At 41.3% G+C, this 21,886-nt stretch overlaps 1 protein-coding gene and 1 long non-coding RNA gene across 2 annotated transcripts in view; one reads left to right on the plus strand and one right to left on the minus strand.

Annotated features, from left to right (window-relative positions):
• prex2 (phosphatidylinositol-3,4,5-trisphosphate-dependent Rac exchange factor 2) overlaps positions 1-21,886 on the plus strand; it is a 94,819-nt gene that overhangs the window by 12,661 nt on the left and 60,272 nt on the right. The window contains exons 3-11 of the mRNA XM_042399134.1: positions 7,465-7,536; positions 8,622-8,744; positions 10,311-10,415; positions 12,850-12,951; positions 13,875-14,036; positions 17,092-17,225; positions 18,176-18,279; positions 19,819-19,968; positions 20,555-20,696. Coding sequence (XP_042255068.1) covers positions 7,465-7,536; positions 8,622-8,744; positions 10,311-10,415; positions 12,850-12,951; positions 13,875-14,036; positions 17,092-17,225; positions 18,176-18,279; positions 19,819-19,968; positions 20,555-20,696 — 1,094 coding nt within the window. The remainder of the gene's footprint in view (positions 1-7,464; positions 7,537-8,621; positions 8,745-10,310; positions 10,416-12,849; positions 12,952-13,874; positions 14,037-17,091; positions 17,226-18,175; positions 18,280-19,818; positions 19,969-20,554; positions 20,697-21,886) is intronic.
• On the minus strand, positions 20-971 carry LOC121887951. Its single transcript, XR_006093092.1, has 2 exons — positions 515-971; positions 20-201 (listed from the first exon to the last, which is right to left on the minus strand). It is a non-coding gene; the product is annotated as an uncharacterized LOC121887951 (long non-coding RNA).

The raw sequence follows: 21,886 nt of genomic DNA on the forward strand, positions 1-21,886 counted from the left end.
CCACTAAAAAACAAACAGGTTTCAGTGCATATATGTATATATATTTTTAAATTGGCATTAATTTCTTTAAGTGTCTTGGAGATTGTGGCCAGTGTTGAGGCTATCTGAGATTAGATGTGGGGCAGTTGAACGGGACCTGGGTGCATGCATGGAGATACTGCTGCAGGAAGGTACTGGCAGCCAGGTTCAGCCTCAGATCATCTGTAAATAAATTATAAAAATCAAACCACTGTAATGACCTTTTATTTTTGGGGGTTTCAATTAGGCAATGTTCGGTCTATACTGCAAAAGCAAATGTTTAAATTTTGAATACAAACTAAGCACAACACTTTTTAAACACATGGACACGAAGAAGAAGAGAACACTTATTCACAATATATATTCACATAGTATCACCTGCCTTTAGGGTTGACACACTGATGTTTAAATGTGTCACATGTTCCATGGTTTTACAGCCACAGCTTTTAGATCAAATATACCGTCAAATTGTATTAATTCTGAAAAATCAGCTTACCTTCTGATTCTGATATAGGAGATGAAACCACTGACACAGGACCCAGGTCTGTGTCCAAATGCTCAGCTGGCAATATTTGTTTGGCCTCAGATTTGAGATCAAACCGTTTTTTATTTCATCAGTTGTGTGCCCTTCTCCAGATACAGTGTTCACAAAACAAGTAATAGCATCCCATGCATCTTTTTTCTCTGTTATTTTATATCCACTACTTATGCTACTAAATATGACAGCTCGTTTGGTGTTCACTTCCTGCAGCAATACTTCCACTTCAGAACTACTGAGGTTTTTTTTTACATTTGGAGTCCAGCGCTCCACCCTCTTTCAAATGGACTTTCTTGACTTCTTTCAACTTTTCTTTTCAATTTCTGTGTGTGATTTCTGTGAATGCCCATGGCCCTGCAGTCTCATGCCCTTTTATGGGGATTGACGGGGCATTTACCTAATTACAATCACCTGGCATGAGCTTTCAATTTACAAAGACAATGGGATTCATCATTATAAGAACACAGGTGCGAACAATTCTGCAGTTTAAGAACACGTCGTATGTCTGACGTTGACTTTTCTAAGGACCTTTCTCATGAACAAATTTAAGAAAAAACTTAGGAAGATATTGGTGAATGATGCCCTATGTTCTTAGTTGTTAATTAAAACCAGAGACCCTGCATTCAGCTGTGCGGATGAGCCTTAATAGCCACTCCCAAGATGGACATATTAACATTCCCCGCTGTATTTATAGTGTCTGTTTCCTGTATACATTCCTGGTGGAGAGAAATGGGGCAGTTAGGGGAAAACTAGCTAGAGGACTAATTAGATAGGAAGCCCTGGATGACTTCTGGAGGTGTCACCAGGACCTGCTGAAGACAGCAGGGGCCTGGCTTGTGGGAGAGAATCACTACAAAGAAGCTTTTCTCTCTTTTCGGATGTCCCCCAGTGTGCTCAGCATCAGAGACTGACTCTGTTTGTCTCTGGTCAGTACTTCTTGGGGGAAGTTCGGTTTTCGCTTGCCAGGAATTCAGTGTGTATGCATAGGTGTGAGTGTGTGAGGCCTCTGTGCAGGAGATTTAACCCTGTAATGTTGAAATCCGGTTTGAAATCAGTTCCTCTGCTCAGGAAGTATGGTAAAGGCACCATATCCTCCCTATAGGGTTGTTGTGTTAAGAAGGCCAAACAAGACTCTCTTTTTTCCCTTCCCTCCTCTGCATTTTTGTTATTCTGTCTGCATTCTCTCTTTTTATCTCTGCCGTTCTCTCATTTTCTCACAAGTGTGCACAGACAACGAATCCAGAGGTGTTTCGAGAGCTTGCCTTAGGGTGCCGAGCTGCCAACACACCTGTTACTTGCTGTCTTTTAACTGTTATCACAGTCCTTTACAGTACTTTTTACTGTTTTTCTGGGGAACAGATGTATGACAAAGAGACACACACACACACACACACACACGCACGCGCGCGCGCTCAAAAAGACTGTCACGTTAATGAGCATACCTTCACAGTCTAGTGATTCACTCCAGTACGGAAGCTGTTGTTTGTGTCTCCATCTCCGGCTTTGAATAGCCTTTGTCTCGTCTTTTTATTTGTTAACGAGAGAGGACTCTTTCACAGATTGGGATACAATGGATTACCTGTGCATGTGTTGATACGATTTCATCTTTTCTTTTGCAACAACTGTCAATAAATAAAATGAAAGGTAGGAAAAGATGTTGATGTATGTGTTTGTTTGCCAGCTCTCCGGGTCGCGACAACAAAGCAAATCAGTGAATCGTCAGTGGATAAAAGAGGCAGTTTGTCCAATAGACTCTGAGAAAGGCCTATTCATTCTTCCAGAGTGACAGTTTATACTGGTGGCCACTGCCAATGAACTCACACTGGAGCTTTTTCAATAGTGAGCAATAGATTCCCCATTACAGCAAAAGCAGTTGAACTCAGGTAACAGAATAAGTTCATAAAATTTTGCTGACAGATGTATTATTGTATTTAACTTTTTTTTTTTTTTACTCATTTTAATAGAGCAACTCCAGAACTTTTGATTTCATTTCAGTGAGAGCATGGTGTTCTACATTTGAACCAATTGATCCACCGGGACCTAAAATGATTGTTTTGCATGTAATACATCAAACAGACCCCATGTTCCTGCCAATGGTTTTAACTTAAATGCTTAAGCAGATGTTTAAGGCTAGCTTGATTCAAACTAATTTCTGCAGCATGGCAGCAGCTAGAAAGCTTTCTGTTTTTTGTTGTTTTTTTTATCAAACAATTTGTTGCATCCTTTTGTTCTTTTGGATCCATCTAGTGCTCTTTTCTGCTGGGTGGGATTTGTATTCCCATCGCAGCTCAGTCTGCCAGGTGTAAAACATGATGAATGACATACTTTTTTCCTCTCTTGCACTTTCTTCACACTCTCGTCCACTCATTCCACCACTTGTTCTGGCTTGGCAAATACACTGTACACACATTGTATTTTGGAGAGCAGGAATGTCCATTATTGTCCTGTTGTTATATTATTGTTGTTTACTTGTTTGAGGAAGTGAGTAGCCTCTGTTTTTGCCAAACTTGTGGTTGTTCATCTGTTTCATTGACATTCATTCAGACATAAATATATACAAGAGGAGTGGCTATAGCCTTCCGCTGATTGTATCTTTCCAATCTGGCGCATTACATAATGATGTCCATTCACAATGTGTCCTGAACTTAGCTGGCTCAAGAGACACTCTGTCGTCATGGAAACAGCCCTCAAGCCAATCCGTTTGACCCTCTGCCTCTCCTGTCTGTACATGACACTGAAGTCCAGAGGATGTGAGGTGTAATTTCAGCCACCCTCCTCCTGATCTGTCACTCATGTTAGATTGAGACACTTTTCCACTCTGTCCAACCAACTGCTTAGTCATACTGACTCTGTGATGGAAAAGTCTCTGATTTGTCCTGCGGGTTTGCTTTCTGAACCTGATTTCAGTTTTCTGATTTGAATTTTGGTGTGACAGTAAAGGTCAGGTTGTTATCATAATTTCTTCAATCGAACCATTTTCCGTGTCAGGCAGTAGAGCCATGATTTCCCCAACCACGGCTCTGTAGCCCACAGCATGTGAGCTAGTGTTGATTAATGGCAGGTAGGGCCACATGTGGTGATTGGACCAATCTATTCATCACACCCATCTGCTCTGCGGAATAATGAAAACTTTAATGGGGTTTTAATGTGTAGCTTCCCTTCAGCTATCAGAGTGACAATCCAGGTGATTACACCTGGGCCTCAGGGAACAAAATGACTCTGAGAGTTTTTTTTTTCCTTGTTGAATGCTGTTGATACGTGATGAAGGATAGATGTTGTGTATATGTCCAACAAGTAGAAAGTAAAAGAACAATTCCCTTTTAGCAAAAATATGTCAGTGGCTACTCACACGCCAACTTTTCCAACTTTTCCGACTTTTTTTATCCTCTTTGTCTTTTTAGCTGTTATTTTCCGAGCATTGTAGCAATAAGAAAATGTGTTCAAACGTCATTAATCCAGATGCGATTGACTAAATTATACTATTCAAAACCTCAAACTCGCACTGCAAAATCAGTATTTTATGCTCAGTTCAAGCTGTCTGATGATTTCTGGTCACAGAAGGCGTGACATGGATCACCATCATCTCCTGTTGAGCTTAAAAATGCAATAAAGTCTGCTTGTGATTCGGTAGTGACCAGTGCCCAGACACGGTGGATTCCTGCAAGAAAGCACATCCAGTCCTAGGGAACAAAACGTGTCCCGCTGGAATTCAATCGGTTGTTACTGAGTGTGAGGACAAAGACAGCAACTGTGGTGGATTTAGGAAATGTGTTACTTATGAATGGGCTTTAAGCTATTTATCTGAAGTCTGCCTGAGAAAAGTCATGGCTGAGTCTTCATCATTTCAGCTTTCCTTCTGCATTTCTGCATGCCTTTGGTTTGAAATTATTGCAAAAAAAAAAAAAAATCCTCTTAACTGCAATTTGTTTCAAGTTAGCAATTATTAGAATCATAGGCAGCTCTGTCAATACTCCCTTGCTCTCAAAGCTTTAAACCAGAGAGCAGATGCTCTGCTTGGTGATGCAAGCAGGAGACAAATCCTTTGGATGACTCATAAAATGTTATATTTAGATACAGTACAATAAGACTTTTGCAAATGACCTGTACATTTATATACTGCAGGGCTGTCAGGTACTGTACAAACCTGGAAACGGGCTTATATTCACAGTCACCCTGGGTACTGTTATTGCGTCCATAAATTCAGTCAGCTTCCCATTCTGGAGCTGTTCCAGGATCAGCCTCTTAATGACATCAACAAGGCAGTCTTGGCTGTCTCTCTCTTTAGAAGGAGACATGTTCGTTTCCACAACTCAAGTTTAAACTGTGCACAAATTCAAGGAATAACACGATCCGTGTCTCAATTTAATTGTTCTGACTTTTGTGCGTCCTGACTCAGTTTTCTGTGCTTCAAAAACAAACACTCTCTTATCTTTTGGCTGATAACACAATTTATTATCTCCATCCAATCAGATTTCTAGTCCCTGCACTTCATTGCCCTGTGCTTTTTCTTATGTTGTTTACTTCTGATAAGCATCTGCAGTGTGGCTCCCCATAGCTGTAGATATATAGTATAATTAGTGCTTTGCAGATATAGTGATTATTTCCTGTTGAATAGACTCTTCATTATTAAAACCGAAGTGATGGACTCCCTAATGAACACATGTTTGATGTCACACATCAATGATAGGAAGCACGGTTTTGATGCAAATTAGAACTACTCTTGCTCAGCGAAGGTCCTATACTGTAAGCCCTGTCAGGCCTTTGCGAGGGCCTGTTGCAGTCTGCTCCGTGTTTGTACATATTAGACTTGCTAATCAAATGCTAATGCTTGTGAGCGGGGCAGAGTTTGCAAGGCAAGGCAGCTACAGAATGGTAATCAGCGTGGAGTTGGCCCGCAACAAAGAGGCTGATTATTTAAGCTCCCTTTTTTTTTTTTCCAACCACAAGCCCAGATTCAAGCATTCACTTATACAGTTCATTTTGAAGTGTTGCTTGACGTCAGCGAGTTGTGATTAAGATGATTTCAGTTTCATTTTTTCATGTCAACTTGTTTTTCTTAGAAAGTTAACAGAACATTTGGTAATCAGTTCCAAATGGGAGCTTTTCACCACTGATTTAGCCCCATCACCTTCACATTTGTTCACAATTAATCAACTGAAACTTTTCAATAAGCACACAGTAGTCAGAACGGCTCTCTTAGATCTTGGTGTAAAGAAATAATTCTTGGCTCGTGTGCTCATTAAAGTAAGCTGTTTATATGCTTTGTGGTTGTATCATGTTAACTATGCAGGTCAGGCTGCCTGCTGTGCGGCTGCATCAGGCAACAGATGGCATTATGGCCCTCAGTGGGGCAGTAAAGGGATGCCCACGGTTAGGGTCAACTGCAAAGACAGATGTAACTTCTTACTTCACTAACAGCGACTGCACACATCACACTTCCTTTCAGCGTGGAGTTTGATCGTGTTGGTGTGTTTCGGGAGCTGCTGTTGTCGGTTTGTGTCATACTACACCATGAAATGATGTTTTTGTGCTCCTGGAGTGTTTTTTTTTGTGTGTGTGTCAGAATCTTTTGTGCTGTACCAGTGTTATTATGTTGTCTCTCAAGCTGTGTTGGATTTGTGTGAGGACTGATGTGATCAGTGACAAGCCATTTAAGTCATAATTTGAGTTTTGACAGCCCTGCTGCATTCTGGGAACTCTGTCTTCTAAAAGGTTTTATGGCGGTCACAGTCGATTTCAGACTGCTGGCCAAAGTAAAAAATATTTGCCTCACTTTTCTTTCATTTGGTTAATTTATCTTCAGTGTCATGAATCAGGTTTGGCATACTGAAAGCCAAGTACATGTTCCAGTCCTCTACTTAGAGGTCTCTGCTCTGCTTTTATCTTACTTGAGTTACTGTCTTTTTAGCCATTTTGAGGGTAAATTAAGTTAGTTGTGTGATATGGGAAATGAAAACAAATGTCGGGAAGACAAGAACAAGTGTGATTTTGTGATGTTACACCAAGGACGTTTTTTTCCTGTTGCCTAATTTGCTGTCATTCAAATTTGACAGCAATATGAACATGAGGGATGGTGTTGTTAACATCACGCAAGCAAGCAGCAGGTTTGATGAAGATAAAATTCAGCGCAATTGAATATAATTTCTCATGTACTTTATATTTTATGAAAGTTTTGATTTTCGAGCCTTGCTTTGGATTTCATCATAGCTTCCCCGAAGTGAAGTGCATAAAAAACATCAATCATAATCAAAGTGTGATGCTGCCAATTTGTTTTTCCGCAGAGCTTTCTACTGAAGATAGATGTCTGTCTGTCGAGCTGTTTTCCAAACATTGCACATATAAACATAAAGATTCTTGTCTGGTACCTGTTGATGGATGTCCTCTTCTTTAAAAGCTCCCCCTCAGGCAGAGTTCAGAAAATGTCTAATTCCTCCTTAGTCACATTTTAAAAATACATTCGAAGCACACCTTCTTGATTTGCCATTCTCAGAAAGTGCCCTGAAGCATTAAATAGGTTGTTGAGGGCATGTGCGGTGAAGCAGCCTGGGAACCAGCGTCCTTAGGGACTGAAGAAAGTAAGAGCACTTCCCATCCATCTCAATTCACACACACTGTTGGCCTCTCCAGCTCCCATCCCCAGCCACTTAACTTCGCCTTTGAAATACCATGCGCTGCAATTATTATGTTTTTTTTTTTTTTTCATCCAGCGCAAAGATTGTGTTTCGTGTGTATCAGGTCTCCATTGTGATGGTTACCAATTTGCTCTGGCAGCCAAGTGTTGCAGCTGCACACAAAGCCTTCTGTTTGGCCTGTTAAAGGTACAAACCGTCAGACGCCAAAACGTAATTTAATCCTGGGGCTAGTTCGAAAGTGTTAACTGTTGCTTTTCATTTTCTGCCCTCCTTCAGGTGTTCCTACATCGTCTTAACCAGTATGCAGCCACCAAAATCGACAAGAACATCACAGAGGAAACAGTTAAGGTGAGGGTCAATCTGTGAGGTATGTGACCGTATAATTAAGATTCGGGTAAATGTTAAGGGCAATTGACTTTCACTACGACACTCTGCACACAAACCTTATTACCATACAGTAACCTGATACATGACAGGGCCGGAAATTACACTGGAAACTACATAAAGTGAGTCCCTTGTTTAGGGTGCTCTTTCAACTTAAAATAGTCAAGTTCTGAATGGAGAAAGAAGTCGGGGGCGATCCAGGAAGCAGCTGTAAATATAATCTATTTATAAATGATTCCGGCTGGAGGATAATAAAGGATGCTCTCTCACAGTGGGAGTGTCTGTAACTGTCTCAGTGAGCTTGCTTACTCTTGAAGGTAAACACACATTTAGAGGATATTTACTGCATCTCCCGTGTTTTGGAATATGTCTACCCATGCCATGTTTTGTTTGGGAACATGCTGTACGGAGAGGGTTTTAGTAACGGGGGTCATTACGGGGTTGGGCAGCAGCAAGCTATGATGTCACAAAGCAACTGAATGACATCCAGTCCTCCAGAATGGAAATGCGTTGATCAAATATTACCAGATTTTTTCCTGTTTTTAGTAAAACAACCATAAAAGACCCGTCTGGTTTTCATGTCTCTATTTTATTTCACTGGCGTTACGAAGCCCTTTTTCTCCATCAAGAGTCAGTATATTGTTTTGTCCTTTAATATCACCACAAAAGTTGCATAAAAGGGGGCAAAAGTAACCACCACATGAAGGCACAGTTTCCACACCAAAGATCTTAGAAATGTGTTCCTTTTTTAGCTTCTCTGTTAAAATATCTTTAATAATGTTTGAAATTCAAATATCAAAGACTTCTCATTCGAGATGCCCATAACAAAGAAACCTCATTCTGTGCTTTGTGGCATCAGACATTCCCTCGCCAAGCACCACTGGCCACAAAAAGAAGCAGTATATGCCAAAGTATTGATTCAGGCTGGTCGCCGGCAACTGCAGGAACTATGCTGGCGAAGAAAAATGCTTACAAATATGCCAAAAACGAACAGTTACTTAGTTTTATTTGTGACAATCCACTGGCTTTATATCCTTTTTCTCCCTCAGGTTTTATTCTCCAACATTGAGGAGATTCTGGCCGTTCACAAAGACTTCCTGTCGATGGTGGAAGAGCTGCTCCAGCCTGACCCTCATGCTCACCATGAAATCGGTCGCTGCTTCTTGCACTTTGTAAGTAACACGTGCTCCGATACAGCTGCCGTTACTTAGTGCTTCCTCTCTTGCGAGTTGAATGTCATCACCCAACCTTTAATTATCAGGTCACCATCTCGTCCAAGCTCTTTTAGCTCAGTCAAATTGATGCATGCCCACTGGAGCCTGAAATCTGACAAATTTCTCTCCTACTTTACTATCAGAGCTTAAATTCACAGTTATGCCTTACTGTGCAGCTGAAAATGATAAGATACGCCACATGTTGTCAATATATCTCTCTGGATTAACTGTGATGAGAGAGCGCACATGTGTGATGCGCTTGATAGAGCTCTGATATACTGCTTACCCCCACTATATATCACGTTTCTTTGATGCAGAGCCTTGAGGCACGCTGGCATATAATAGGTTTCAAAGTCTAATAAATCTAACCATCCTTCTGTTCGGCTTAAGACGACTTGTCTGCCAGTATGGGCGGCAGGCTGATGTTGATACAGGTGAAAGAGAGACGATCTAGCTGTACAGATGGTATAGTTCGGTTTATGATGAGATGACCTCATTGAGAGAATGGGATATAATTCGGAGTATAACTGAAAACACATGACTTACGACCACAATTCAGTAATGCGTGATCATGTGAGCCCACAGAGATAAGACTTGGACAAAATTTTCTTTTTCTCCCCTCTTTTTCCTTCTCTTATTCTCCAGATTTTTCAAAGTTTCCTTCTCTTCATTGATTTGTTGACGCTCTAAATGTTCCAAGAAAAAATTACACAATCTAACTTTACTACAGAAACACAAATAGGTAAAAACTATGCCAGCTGGACACTGGACCGCTCAAATCCTGTGTGATTCAGGCCTGCAAATTGGCTCATGCTGAGTAAAGACTACACTCCTCCCTTTTGGAATACAGTAAAACCAATCCCTAAATCCAAAAAAATCCTTAATTTAAGAGTACCTAAACTCACTTCTTAGAAAACATGATTCACAAAGAAGAGCATCATGTACACTTAATCATAAAGTTGTGTTTTTGTGAGTGCTAATGCTTGTTGTTATGACAACTCTCCACATCACCAGCTTTGTCCTCTTCGGCAGAGCAGCATGGTTGAGGACCATGCACTATTTTTGTTGCTCTGTAGTGACTTTGTAGTGAGTGATATAGAGGCTGTGTGGTCTGGTCCCTTTGCTGCCTGTCAAAGACAATGGTGTATGAATGTCATCAGAACTGCTTTGGTGGAAAGTCATTGGTCATATTGCTGCACGGCAGATGACAGGATAGGATTGCAGCCCCCCCCTACACACTATATACATTATATATTTCAGGAGAGAGATGAATCCATACCTACTGTGAATCCTATAATTCAGTTGTTTGCTCTGTTGTCTATTTCTGCCTTTTTCTCTTATTTTTCTTTATTTTTTAGTCTGTAAATTTGTCGTCTGTATTGCCTCATCCTGTTTTTTATCCTCATTTTTGCTTTTTCTCTTGTTGGCTTTGTCGCCCTGTTTCTTCTTTCACCTTTTCTCTGAAATGACATTGTTTTATTTTTCTTGCATCTTTCTCACCTTGTCTGTCTCTGGCTATTGCAGAGGAGCCGTTTCCAGATTTATGATGAATACTGTGGAAATCATGAGAAGGCCCAGAGGCTGCTGCTGGAGCTCAATAAGATCCGGAGCGTCCGGACATGTTTATTGGTGAGAAGGGACCGTAAACGTGCACGTAATGTACAATTTGTAACATGCATTCAATTGCTTACATACTTCAAACGGTGCTGAAGGAGGCGCAGTTAAGTCTTAAAAGGTCAGTATTTAAGTCCAAGCCTGAGAAACCAGTTTCAATTTTTGCTGAAAGGGTAAAAGTTTAGGGTCCAAGTGGGGTCATGAGTGATTGAAATTGTGATTTGAGAACTGCTCACACATCAAAGCTGTAACACAAACACACACTCTTAAACATACAAACACACAGTCACCCACACATGGCAGCTGGACAGTGTAAAACCTTGTACTTTATGTTCCAGTGTGTCTGACAGCTGATGTGACTCTGCCCCTTGTGTGGGCGGATTCCCTCTTCCTGTCCCGACACTCTGTGAGACTTTCACTTCCACGGGGAGCATCATGTTGCTAGAACAAAAGATGACTACATCCCCACTGCTGGCTCGCTAAAATGTGTCTGTGTGTGTTTGTGAGTGCATTGTGTGCACTCAGGGAGGTCAAAAATGCTCACTCTTTTTTCCCCCCTCCATTGCCTTTCACACATCTTCACTTAATGCTGTTTACAGTCTTTTGTCCTCTGTTCATACTTTTCACTTTTTGGCTGGACTGCAACAGCGAGGTCAGACCTATAACTGCAACTGACACTGACTGACTGACTGACCGAGTAGTTGAGTGATGAAGTCACACCATCAGTCGGCAGAATACCACCTTAGCTAAGTATCCCAGAATGCATTTCGCACCAACCAACAGCAATGCAATGGCGTAGATTAGTCTGTTGTAATTTTTGCTGTAGGACTGTTAATATGTCACTTTATTAAGTTTTAATATTTTCTCAGGTGAGAAAGTAACCATTTAGATTACAGTTTATCCAAATAACGCCTATTTGAGAAGAGATAGAATTTCCTCATGTTACATGCGTCTAGTGTATTTTTAAAAAACACTTCTGTGTTCATGGTAAATAAAATAAAAGTAACATGACAAATACATGCAAAATTTACACACATGAAACACACTGTATTATTAGCGTTAATGATTAACTTGATGTTTTTACTGGATTTAAAACTATTTTTCGGGTTTTGGGTAAGTGAAATAGTATATAAAACATAAAAAATAGTCTAAATATTAACTCAATCCTTCCTACAACAGCACCATATAGTCTACACCCAAAATCTGGTGCAATGTATTTTAAGTATTTTTATGGTTCTTCTTATGTGTACAGCACCTTGAGTTACAACTACTGCATGAAAAGTGCTATACAAATAAATAAGCTTAAACCTAAAAACAAACATCTTGAAAATGCTGGCAATGTCCATGGTCGATGGTAACCAGGCGACGAACAAATTAAAAGCCCTCTAGTGTTTCATACACGGTCCAGCCATGACCTAGTCTTGTTTCTCCAAGGCTTTGACAGTTTATAACGCTAGTCCTTCTCACCTCTACTCCGTGGCCTCAAAGTGGCACACACTTGTATCACTACACCCCATCACCCCCTCATGTTTTAAGACTTCCATAAAAAACAGAGCGCTTTGAAATCGAGATCTACAGCAGAGTTACCCGCCCAGAAGAACCAGAGTACGGCCGCACACTCACTCGTATAGATTGGCAGGTTCCGTGGTGACACATATGACCTTTACTTTGACTGTAATTGATGGAATGAGAAATGAAACACACTCATGCTATACACACCATCAGAGAAGAGTGACTGCGAAAGCTCTTAAGTCTGATTTACTGTTCATGTGTACCTTTAATCTAGGGAACCTGAAGAGGAAAATATATTAATTGACTTTGAGTTAATGAGATCTTTATAGCCTTGACCTTTATGTGACCTAGCCTTCCACCAGGGCCATATGGATCTCATGTTACCCTCCATCCTGCACTTGGCAATGGGCTAATATAGCTCAGGTCACTGCGGTGACCAGGGTGGGGATATCCGCTAACCTCCACTAAACCTTTGGCCTACTGGCTGCTATAAAACCTGTTTTATTGTTTACACTGTAATATACCACCTCATCTAAATTTTAGGTGAGAGGGAGGTGAGAGTGAATATTAGCAGTTGACCTAGTAACTAGAGCCCAACCGATATATATGGGATCAGTCGATATTGGCCTATCACAGATATATTGGTATCATATTGGTATCGGTGTATAGGTTGTCTGATATGTGCCGATATTTTCTCTATTTTTTTAAAAGTTATATTGGCTGCTATATCGATATTGGAATTTTTTTTACACCCTAATATTAGCATCAGCATCTGCCCCAAAAATCCAGTATCGGTCAGGCTCTGCTAGTAACCTGTAGCCTCACACATACAGGTGACTCTGATCAACTGAAGGCAAAAGTTATGGGAAGTATGGGCAGTTTATGGGAAATCTGAAATCTTTTCTGCTCTCCTTTCTTTTCCTCTCATCTCCTCCAGAACTGCATGTTGCTAGGAGGCAGAAAAAATACAGAGGTCCCACTGGAGGGTTACCTGGTAGCTCCTATTCAGAGGATCTGCAAGTACCCACTGCTGCTCAGAGTGAGTATGGCCTTGTGAATCCTAACCATGCATTATGGAGACACCACACCCTTGTGCCACCTCTCTAGGGCACCTTTTACCCCTCTTTTCATCCACCACCACCTAGTCATTAGTTAGGGCTGTCCCATCTTATACGCATCAACCTTTCCCTCGCTAATGAAACACTGGTTTCGTATTCTGACACGTCTCTGCTTTAGTTCCCCAGCACAACCGCATTGTAGGAATAACACAAGACCTCTCATCACCTCCCCTGCCCAGCTGCACATTCAGACTCTGTGACTGGGCTCATTCATACCTGCACTCTCAGATGTTAGTTTTGAAATTTCCATTTCCCAACGTGAAACGTGAGCGAAACGAAATACAGTTTCAAAGGCTTGTTTGAGTCGGTGATCTGAGCTGTCCCGTCCCATTCATCTTGTTATGATCTATTAATTCACCCAGACGTTCTCTAAACAGCCACCAGGACGGGGCACAGAGATGTAATAATAATAATAAGGGGGTAACCTGATGCTCTGCCATTTGAAGTCTTACAGCTGCCGGGGCCTCCTCCTCTCTGTAAGATGCCAGAGATAGCCATCAGTGGCTGCAGATATATCCTGAACAGTGTAAATCAGACATATAGTAGCTGACACACTGTGTTTAGACTATAGATGCAGAGATTGCTATGGCTTTTGCTAGAGCATGGCATGCAGTAGCAGGGGTTTTAACCACTAAACACAGGAACCACTAGAAGGTGAGGAGTGGACATGAAACATGTTTTCTTTTCATGCTTTTCATGCCATGAAAATTATGATTCAGAGCCACATTTGACACTTGTGTGCATCTGTACTATCATGTAACATGATTTTGTGTGTGTGTGTGTGTGTGTGTGTGTGTGTGTGTGTGTGTGTGTGTGTGAACTCATGTGGTCTTTACATATACAGGAGCTGCTGAAGAGGACCCCAAAAAAGCACAACGACTACGCCTTGGTGCAGGAGTCTCTGCAAGTGATGAAGGCGGTGTGCTCCAGCATCAACGAAGCCAAGAGACAGATGGAAAAGTTGGAGATTCTGGAAGAATGGCAGTCCCATATCGAGGGCTGGGAGGTAGTCCTCAACTTAACTCAGCACAGTGTGTTTAATAATTTGATTTTTATCCAGTAAGTTCAATTTAAATGGCTACAAGGACTGGCGCTACGTAGTCCTATTATGTCAGAGTAGGCTTGCAAGTTTTTTGTCCCCCCAAATCTCAAAGTCATGACTTATTTAAAGCCACTTAGACTTATTCCAGCAATTCAACAAGAATTCGAAGTGGCGTGACTTTTGTAGCCTTTTAAGCTTTCTTGTTCTCCCTGGGAACAATGACTTGTATTCACAATGGCCAAATTCTTTCCGCCTGGATGAGCCTGTAGTTAAATGCTTTAGGGTGACCGATCCAATCATCATCAGTTAGACCGCACTTCTTCGTCAGGAGGTTGCCTTTAGATTAGTTTTCTTCCTGAATACCGGGGGATGCCTTAATAAGGGGTCAGTAGGCCTAGTGGTGGTTGGAAAGAGGAAACGGTGGTGGTAATTGTAAAGCAAGAGGCTAGGATGCTTATGTAATTGACCTAGCTTCATGCAAAGGGGTCTTGAAGGCTTCCTGTACACATGCAGACAAAGAGACGCTGCGAGTGTTGATAGAGGCTCTGACTAAGGTGTAATACAACACATACAAGCTTTCAACAGATGTGAGTAAGACAAGATACTGCAGAGCACAATCAGACTTCCTTGCATGTGAGCAAGATGTTCAAATTTTTCTGGGTGTGCTGTTTTAGGGTCACTGACAACAAAGGAGTGTTGGTATAGTATTAGAAGGGTGTTTAGAAAGGCTTTTAGTAAGTTTTTTTGTTTCACAGTAAAATATACTACAGGAATATGAATAGTGGGGTAACCTTTATGTCAAAATAAACATCTTGAATCAATTAATATAGAAACAGACCAAAAAAATAAAGCTTCTGATGGATTTAGACATATTGTTTAGAATGTATATACAAAATCAGTTTTGCAGTTAAATAGGAGAGGAAAATATACACTACAGATATTAGGTGTCTACATTCACACACATACACGCACAGACAGCTAGAAATCTAATAGAAGTGTGATCAGTATGAGGTTCAGTGTTGGGTGGGGTGACATATCTTGTACTCGACACAGTCCTGGCTGTAGCTACTCTGCGGTTTCCCCTCAGCACATTTATTAATTGTAAACATTAGCTCATTCTGGAGCAGGACTCTCCGAGTGCTGCACGCCAGGCTCTGAAGCTCTAAATGAGATGAAACTAAGACGGAGAAAAACAGGGGGGGAAAAAAAAGTGAGAGAGCTGAGTGATGGTTGCATCTTGCATTTCTGTGTGGGTGTTTGAGGAATGATGGAGGGATGAGGAGTGATTGTGAGAGCTGCTGTTTTTCCGTTCCTGCTCCTCCGCCCGACTGATTGCTTGTTAGCGCTGACCTGCTACACAGCTGGCTGCCCTCAGGGCATCCTGGCAGGTTCACCTCGCGTGGGAGAGACGGGGCGATGGCCCGCCGTGGTCACCATGGTGACGACTGCCAGCACTTGTCAGGGCGGTGATTGCCAGTCGGCTGCAAGTGTCTGTGTTTTGTCACTGCGTACCATAGAAATAAAATATGTTAATTTTAGAGCAGAGGGTAGTAGTTTCCACTTGTGTTTCACTTCACATTCTGTTCTGTTGTTGAGTTTAATTAGTGTTCTTAAAAACTACTTGAGTTGTGGAGTTTGCTTGATTTGGCTCCCTTAGTTAAAGCATTCTCTCCTCTCATCTCCTTAGCTAATTGACAAATACCTCTTCAGAGTTCAATACAAACCTTTTTACTATACTTTTCCCTTAATTAATGGCATATCCCACTTTGTCATTTCTCATTCTTTATCCTTTTCTGCAGCTGTTATGCCTGGCAGTTGTCTGACTATAAAAATAGAGGGTTGAAATTTAGATGAAACAGATGACTGAGGGTTTAAAGTGTTGCTTAAGTTTTAGACTGAATACACCCTCTGCTGTTGGGCTTTGGCTTGGAACAAGATTGATGTGAAGAGAAATGCTGCAGAGAAAAATAAAAACCAAAGAAAGCTGTACCAAAAAGAGGTAAATAGGCTAGGTGCTCTGTTGAAAGCACATGAAACACAAAGGGGAAGTGTTGGTTCTTCCATTTAGGAAATGCAGATCTAAAGCTTGGACCAATGTGGTGTTGCTATTGGCCCCTTCAAGTGACCAAGACAAGCTGGCCTTTCCATGTCTGGTGTGCACACATTCACTGGCTGCAAATTAGTTTAACATCTGGTCATGGGCTGGGGAGTTAAAAGGCCCTGAAAGAGCGGGAGAGTAAAAAAAAAAGTGTGGGGGAAGGAATGAAAGAGATAGAGGAATAGACCGGGGAATCAAGAAGAGGGGAAAAAAGTGAGAGATGATCAGCAGAAGGGAAGGGAGGAAAAGGAGAATAAAAAAGGCGAGGCGAGAAAGAAGGAAAAAGCGGGATAGGTTTTGGCCCGCTGATGTCTCCAACAGGAGGAAATGCTTAGCACATTTTCCGGCTCTGTGCGCATGGGAGTTATTTTTAGCTCTGAAGGGCCGATCAAACGTGGTACATAAATTCCCAGAGCAGGCAAGGTAAGGGAAAAGACAGCACATTTTATCACTTGCAGCAGGAACCCCAACCAGTATGGTGACCAGGCGCGACAATGCAACACACATAGTTTGACTGGACGGGATGTTATTCTATAGAAGCTATTAACAGCCGCGCGTTTTAAAGTCCCAGAGCAATCTGCTCCGAGGAAGCGGGGGGTGTTTTTACAGACCCCTGAGAAAAGGAACAGGAAAGGTTGGGCTTTTTAATCCCTCCTCCTGTTCAGACACTATATGTGAACATTCAATGGTATAGAAACGATTTGTAGAAACTTTTCTAAAGTATAGAAACTTTCTCTTTTAAACAAATTTGTATATGCAGACCAGAAATAAATTCTAAATTCTAAAAAGAAAAAAAAAATCCTAAATGAAACTTTCACATCAACATTATTTGCCTGTTTGAATAACTTCTGTGTCCATCTATATGTCTAAGCATCTGTTTTACTGTCTGTTTAACTTTTGCGTCCACATGTCTGTTTCCAGGGCTCCAATATCACAGATACATGCACTGAGATGCTCATGCAGGGTGTCCTGCTGAAGATTTCCGCTGGAAACATACAAGAGAGGATTTTCTTTCTGTTTGACAAGCTTCTGGTCTATTGCAAGAAGAAAAACAGGTGTCTTGATTTTTGTATTCATTACTCTACAGACAAAATCCACAAAGCAGAAGATGAATTTAAATTCTAATTAGAGTGTGTATTTTTATTTTTTTTTAGGAGAAGGAATAAAAATTCTGTTTATGCAAATTTGTAATTTCCTTCGGTCTCTATACTCCTACAGAGCATTTAGAGCACGGGCTGTATAAATAATTCACAGCACCAGTTCCTTTACTTTTTTAAAGAAAAGGGAGCAGTGCACTGTGGGAAGAATTTTAGTTTTTCATGAGGGAGTAGAAAGAAAGTTCATGCTTTAGAGGAGACATGTGAGAAAATGTTTTTTCACTTCACTTCAAACTGGGATATGTGATTACTCGAGATTAAACGGCATCTCTGGACACATGCTCATTTCCTTTTACTGCTGACTTATCTGTACATTTCTGGTGTATATTACGATCAGTGCAAATTGAGTCAGGAAACTCTTGCTGATTGCCAACTATTGTTGTGCGTCTGCGGGCAGAACACTTGATGAATAGTCTTCTCTGTATAAACTAGTTTCTATTTTGGCGGGTCAGTGCTGCTCACACTGAGCTACTGATGCAGCTGCTAACAATGTTGCTACGTCCATTGTATGTTCTTTTGACAGCTTTTGTTCCCCCACCACCAGCCAGGCAGCTGCCAGCTCTGATTTTCTTTTACCTGCTGTATACAGTGTAGCGTCTGATGGTGGAACATAAAAACAAACCCATTCACTGACTAAAGAAAGAAAAAGGAAGAAAGAAAATAACTTTTATTGACCTCAATTTCAGTAATTTGTCTAAATTGGATACTTTTTCATGACCTAATTTGGTTAGCGCATGTGGATAAACATCAGAGTTGTGTAATTCTGAATGAACTGTGAATGAGACTAATTATTCAGTACGCAATGAAATGATTAAACCTTGTTTGCTTGTTTTTACACTTTATTCAAGGCGTTTAAAAAACAGTAAGACGGCCACCGAGGGTCCTCGCTACCTGTTCAGAGGCAGAATTAACACGGAGGTGATGGAAGTCGAAAATGTGGACGATGGCACGGGTGAGTGATCCTGTAAAAAGATCCAACATTTATTATGGACTAATGTATGTTTACATAGTTAGATTTTCTTTCTCTTTATTTGCTCACTCGCTTTCAGATCTTCATTTTTTATTTCAGCACTTCTGGCAGCAGGAGTTCGAAAATATACCATAATAACCCACACGGGAAAGTTGACAACATACTCCGGGGCCTAAACTGCTGGATAACTGTGTGATTTTACACTTGGATCGACGATAGAAAAATAACGTTTACCTATAAACATTTTTTTTAGACATCTAAAGTTACATATCCTTGAGTCTGTGCTGCTTCTGGTACATGGTGAACTTGAGCGCTTGTGTCTCTTGGCCTCACATAGCCACTGATTATCATTTGTATTTGTAGAAGCCATCATTTCCTTTCCAGCAGACCTAGATGGGCAGTAATATTGGGTGTTTTTGGTGAGAGATGGATGGGTTTGGGTCTGGAGAGGGAGGATAAACACACAAGGCAGGCGGTGGTGCAGTAACTCGTGGGTGTTCTGCACCACAGGCGGGAGATCTCAATCTGAGATCCAGGGCGACAGGAGTATTTTAGCTCAGATTCCTACGTAATGAAAGCGCCGCGACTCTTTCCCAGGCACACACTTGCTGCCCGAAGTTGAAAAAAAAATACACCCTCGAGGCTTACCATATAAAGGACACCGCATTGTAGATGCTTTTAGACATGATTGTAATTGATGATTGTAATGGTTTGCTTTATGTTACACCCTCAGAGGGGAACATCAGAGGTCAGAGCTGGGGAGGCATTTGAAATGTTGCTAAGAGATGGAAATAATGATGGAGATTCAACCAACGGTCAAGAGTTCATTTCCATTCGCTGGAGGTTTTGACATTCTTAACATCTATATATGAGTGTAGGTAGTGAATCACAAGTAGCCATCAGCTCTGAGGGAGTATTCTGAGGACTCAGTTGTAAATAACACTGATGGATGGTTCTTCTTGTGCATCTGTGTCCACTCGTTTATCTCATTAAAGGAGAGGAGCGATAATCAATGAAGCACTCAGTAGAGGGCCGGCACTAGAGCTGGGAAAAATGAGTCTAGACTGAGTGTTTACACTATGATATAGTATATTTTTCTCAATAGCTTTATAATGAATGTTGTTTTTGGAAAGCAGAGCACACACTACTGTATAAAAAAAAGGCCTTAAAGCATAAGAAAACGTTGTCTATTTCTTTTTCTTTCTCGTATGAACCACAGTGTTGCTATCACAACTCTATTCACCCTCATTTTTTCTGAAGCTTGGAGTGCCTCATGTTATTGCTGCGTTTTATGTGGTAACCCCCATTTACTGTCAATCTTACTTCCTAACAACTCTGTTTACAGTGTCATGATCAGTGCCACCACTGATTCATGGCGCTCCCTTTCAAACATGAAAAAGCATGAGTCAATGAGTCAAAAAAGAGGATCGGTGTTGTTCCACCCCTTAGCTAGGAGAGGACTTTATAAAACAAGTGGAGTCAAGATCTTTCCTGTCTGTGCTCTCCTCCTCTGCCTCGCAGCTGACTACCACAGCAGCGGGAACATTGTGAACAACGGCTGGAAGATCCACAACACAGCAAAGAACAAGTGGTTCGTCTGCATGGCCAAGACCCCGGAGGAGAAGCAGGAGTGGCTGGAGGCCATCATGAAGGAGAGGGAGCGGAGGAAAAGTAAGAGGGCACTTCTGTGTATCAGTATCAGGGTGGGGGTCGGTTTGTTTTAATACATTCAGTTAGGGGAAACTCATTTCGCTTTTTCTTTTTTTTTTTTTTTTCTTTTCAACATCTGTCTTGAATTAAATAACTGAGAATATATGCTGTGTTTGTGAAAATCAATAGTTGTTTTTTTTACCCAAATGATTAAAAAGGGAGTACATCCCTGCCCTGATTAGTATGTGGGACCTACATCTAAGAGTGAAAGAAAAAGAGAGTAATGCGGTAATGTATGGGCTTTGGCTAACAGATTTTCACGCTGTCACTCTGGTCAAGCAGAATACATAGTGACGACAGCATATTTTTCAGTTCCTACTTTACCCGTTTTGAGATTGTGTACATGATAAACTCTTCATAATGTCAGTCATTAACCCTGCCTAACACTATTAGTGCAGACACTGAAAGGCACTTCTAATTATCTTGTGAAATTAGGCGACGTTAACCTTCTCCAGTTAGTAATTGATGTCACATCTAGTCAGGGAGCTGACTGCAAAGATTATGAATGCCGTGATATTGACAGGCTTTCTCCTCCTCTGCTTTGTAGGTCTGAGGCTCGGCATGGAGCAGGATACGTGGGTGATGGTGTCAGAGAAGGGAGAGAAGCTCTATCACCTCATGACCAAGGGTAACCTCATTAAGGACCGGAAACGCAAGCTCACCACCTTCCCCAAGTGCTTCCTGGGAAGGTAAGGCTCACACTGCTAATCTGGACATTCGGTTTGTCCGGAGAGGAAGCTGCTGAGTGTTTACTGCTTGTGGTTTCGTCAGTGTGAGCTTTGTAACTGTGAGAGAGTGTGTGAATGTCAAACTGGATGACTGTGCCATGAGCTTTTTAGATAAACCAGTATAAATATCTAATTCTATATATTTCTTCTTTTCTGATTTGTAGGTATTTTTATTTGATACAATTAGGTAGGAAGGCCTTGTACATTGTTAGGTGAATTATAATAGCATCCACAGTATATGATAATATCCTCAGAGCAGATTACACAGAGCATATTTGTAGTACAGATCCGTTTCTCTATTCCTGCTTTGCATTCTTAAATTGGCAAGGATTTCTAAAGACAGCTGGGAAGAAGAAAGTGTCGCCGCTTTTTGTTCAGGGAGACTGTGTGTTATGTATATCTGCAGTCTCAGTCATGGGAAAATCAAATCCAGCCAGATTTGCTCATGAATCTTATTTAAGGATTATTGGTGTTGTGTCTGGGGACGGATCGGCCATTGAATGCCAGTCATAAATCACAGGGAGATATCCCTGTGTGGCTCAGCTGACTGCCTGCTTTCTCCCTCGCCATGTTAGATTACAATAAGCTCTCTGCTGAGGAATCCATGAGGTAACTACTGTAGAGGGCCCATTAAGCCAGAGCAGCTTCTTGTGTGTGGTTGTGGGGGGGTTGAGGGTGGGAGGGGGCAGCTTTGCCAGTGCACTTTCCGCTTTTGATGAGTCGAAACACGCCCATCTGTCCTTCATTTTTTGAAAGGTAAGAATACTTAACGGGTGCTTTGCTAAAAAATCCTGTCCTTGGGCTTCAGTATTTTAAGTATGCATGAGTTTATGCCCCCATTTCAGCATTTTACTTTCATCATATAAGCTGTAGATGTCTTTCTGTCATATCAGTTTTCCAGATTTTCACAAATAAGTAAAAAAAAAAGTTGTGCTGATGTTAGTTTGCCCAGGATTTAATCCCTTACATGGAGACACTTCTTAGATAAAGCTCTGGAGCTCCTGCAATCAAGTTCAGAATCAGATAATCAGGGGGCACAGGCTGTAACTCCACTGATGTATGTGAGTTCCTGTCTCTCCGTTGTATTAACAACCAGAACCCACTGATCCTCAGACCTTACACTGTGATAAAATCTTCTTTTTATTAAGTCT

Source organism: Thunnus maccoyii, chromosome 21, assembly GCF_910596095.1.
Source record: "Thunnus maccoyii chromosome 21, fThuMac1.1, whole genome shotgun sequence".
Classification (NCBI taxonomy): Eukaryota; Metazoa; Chordata; class Actinopteri; order Scombriformes; family Scombridae; genus Thunnus; species Thunnus maccoyii.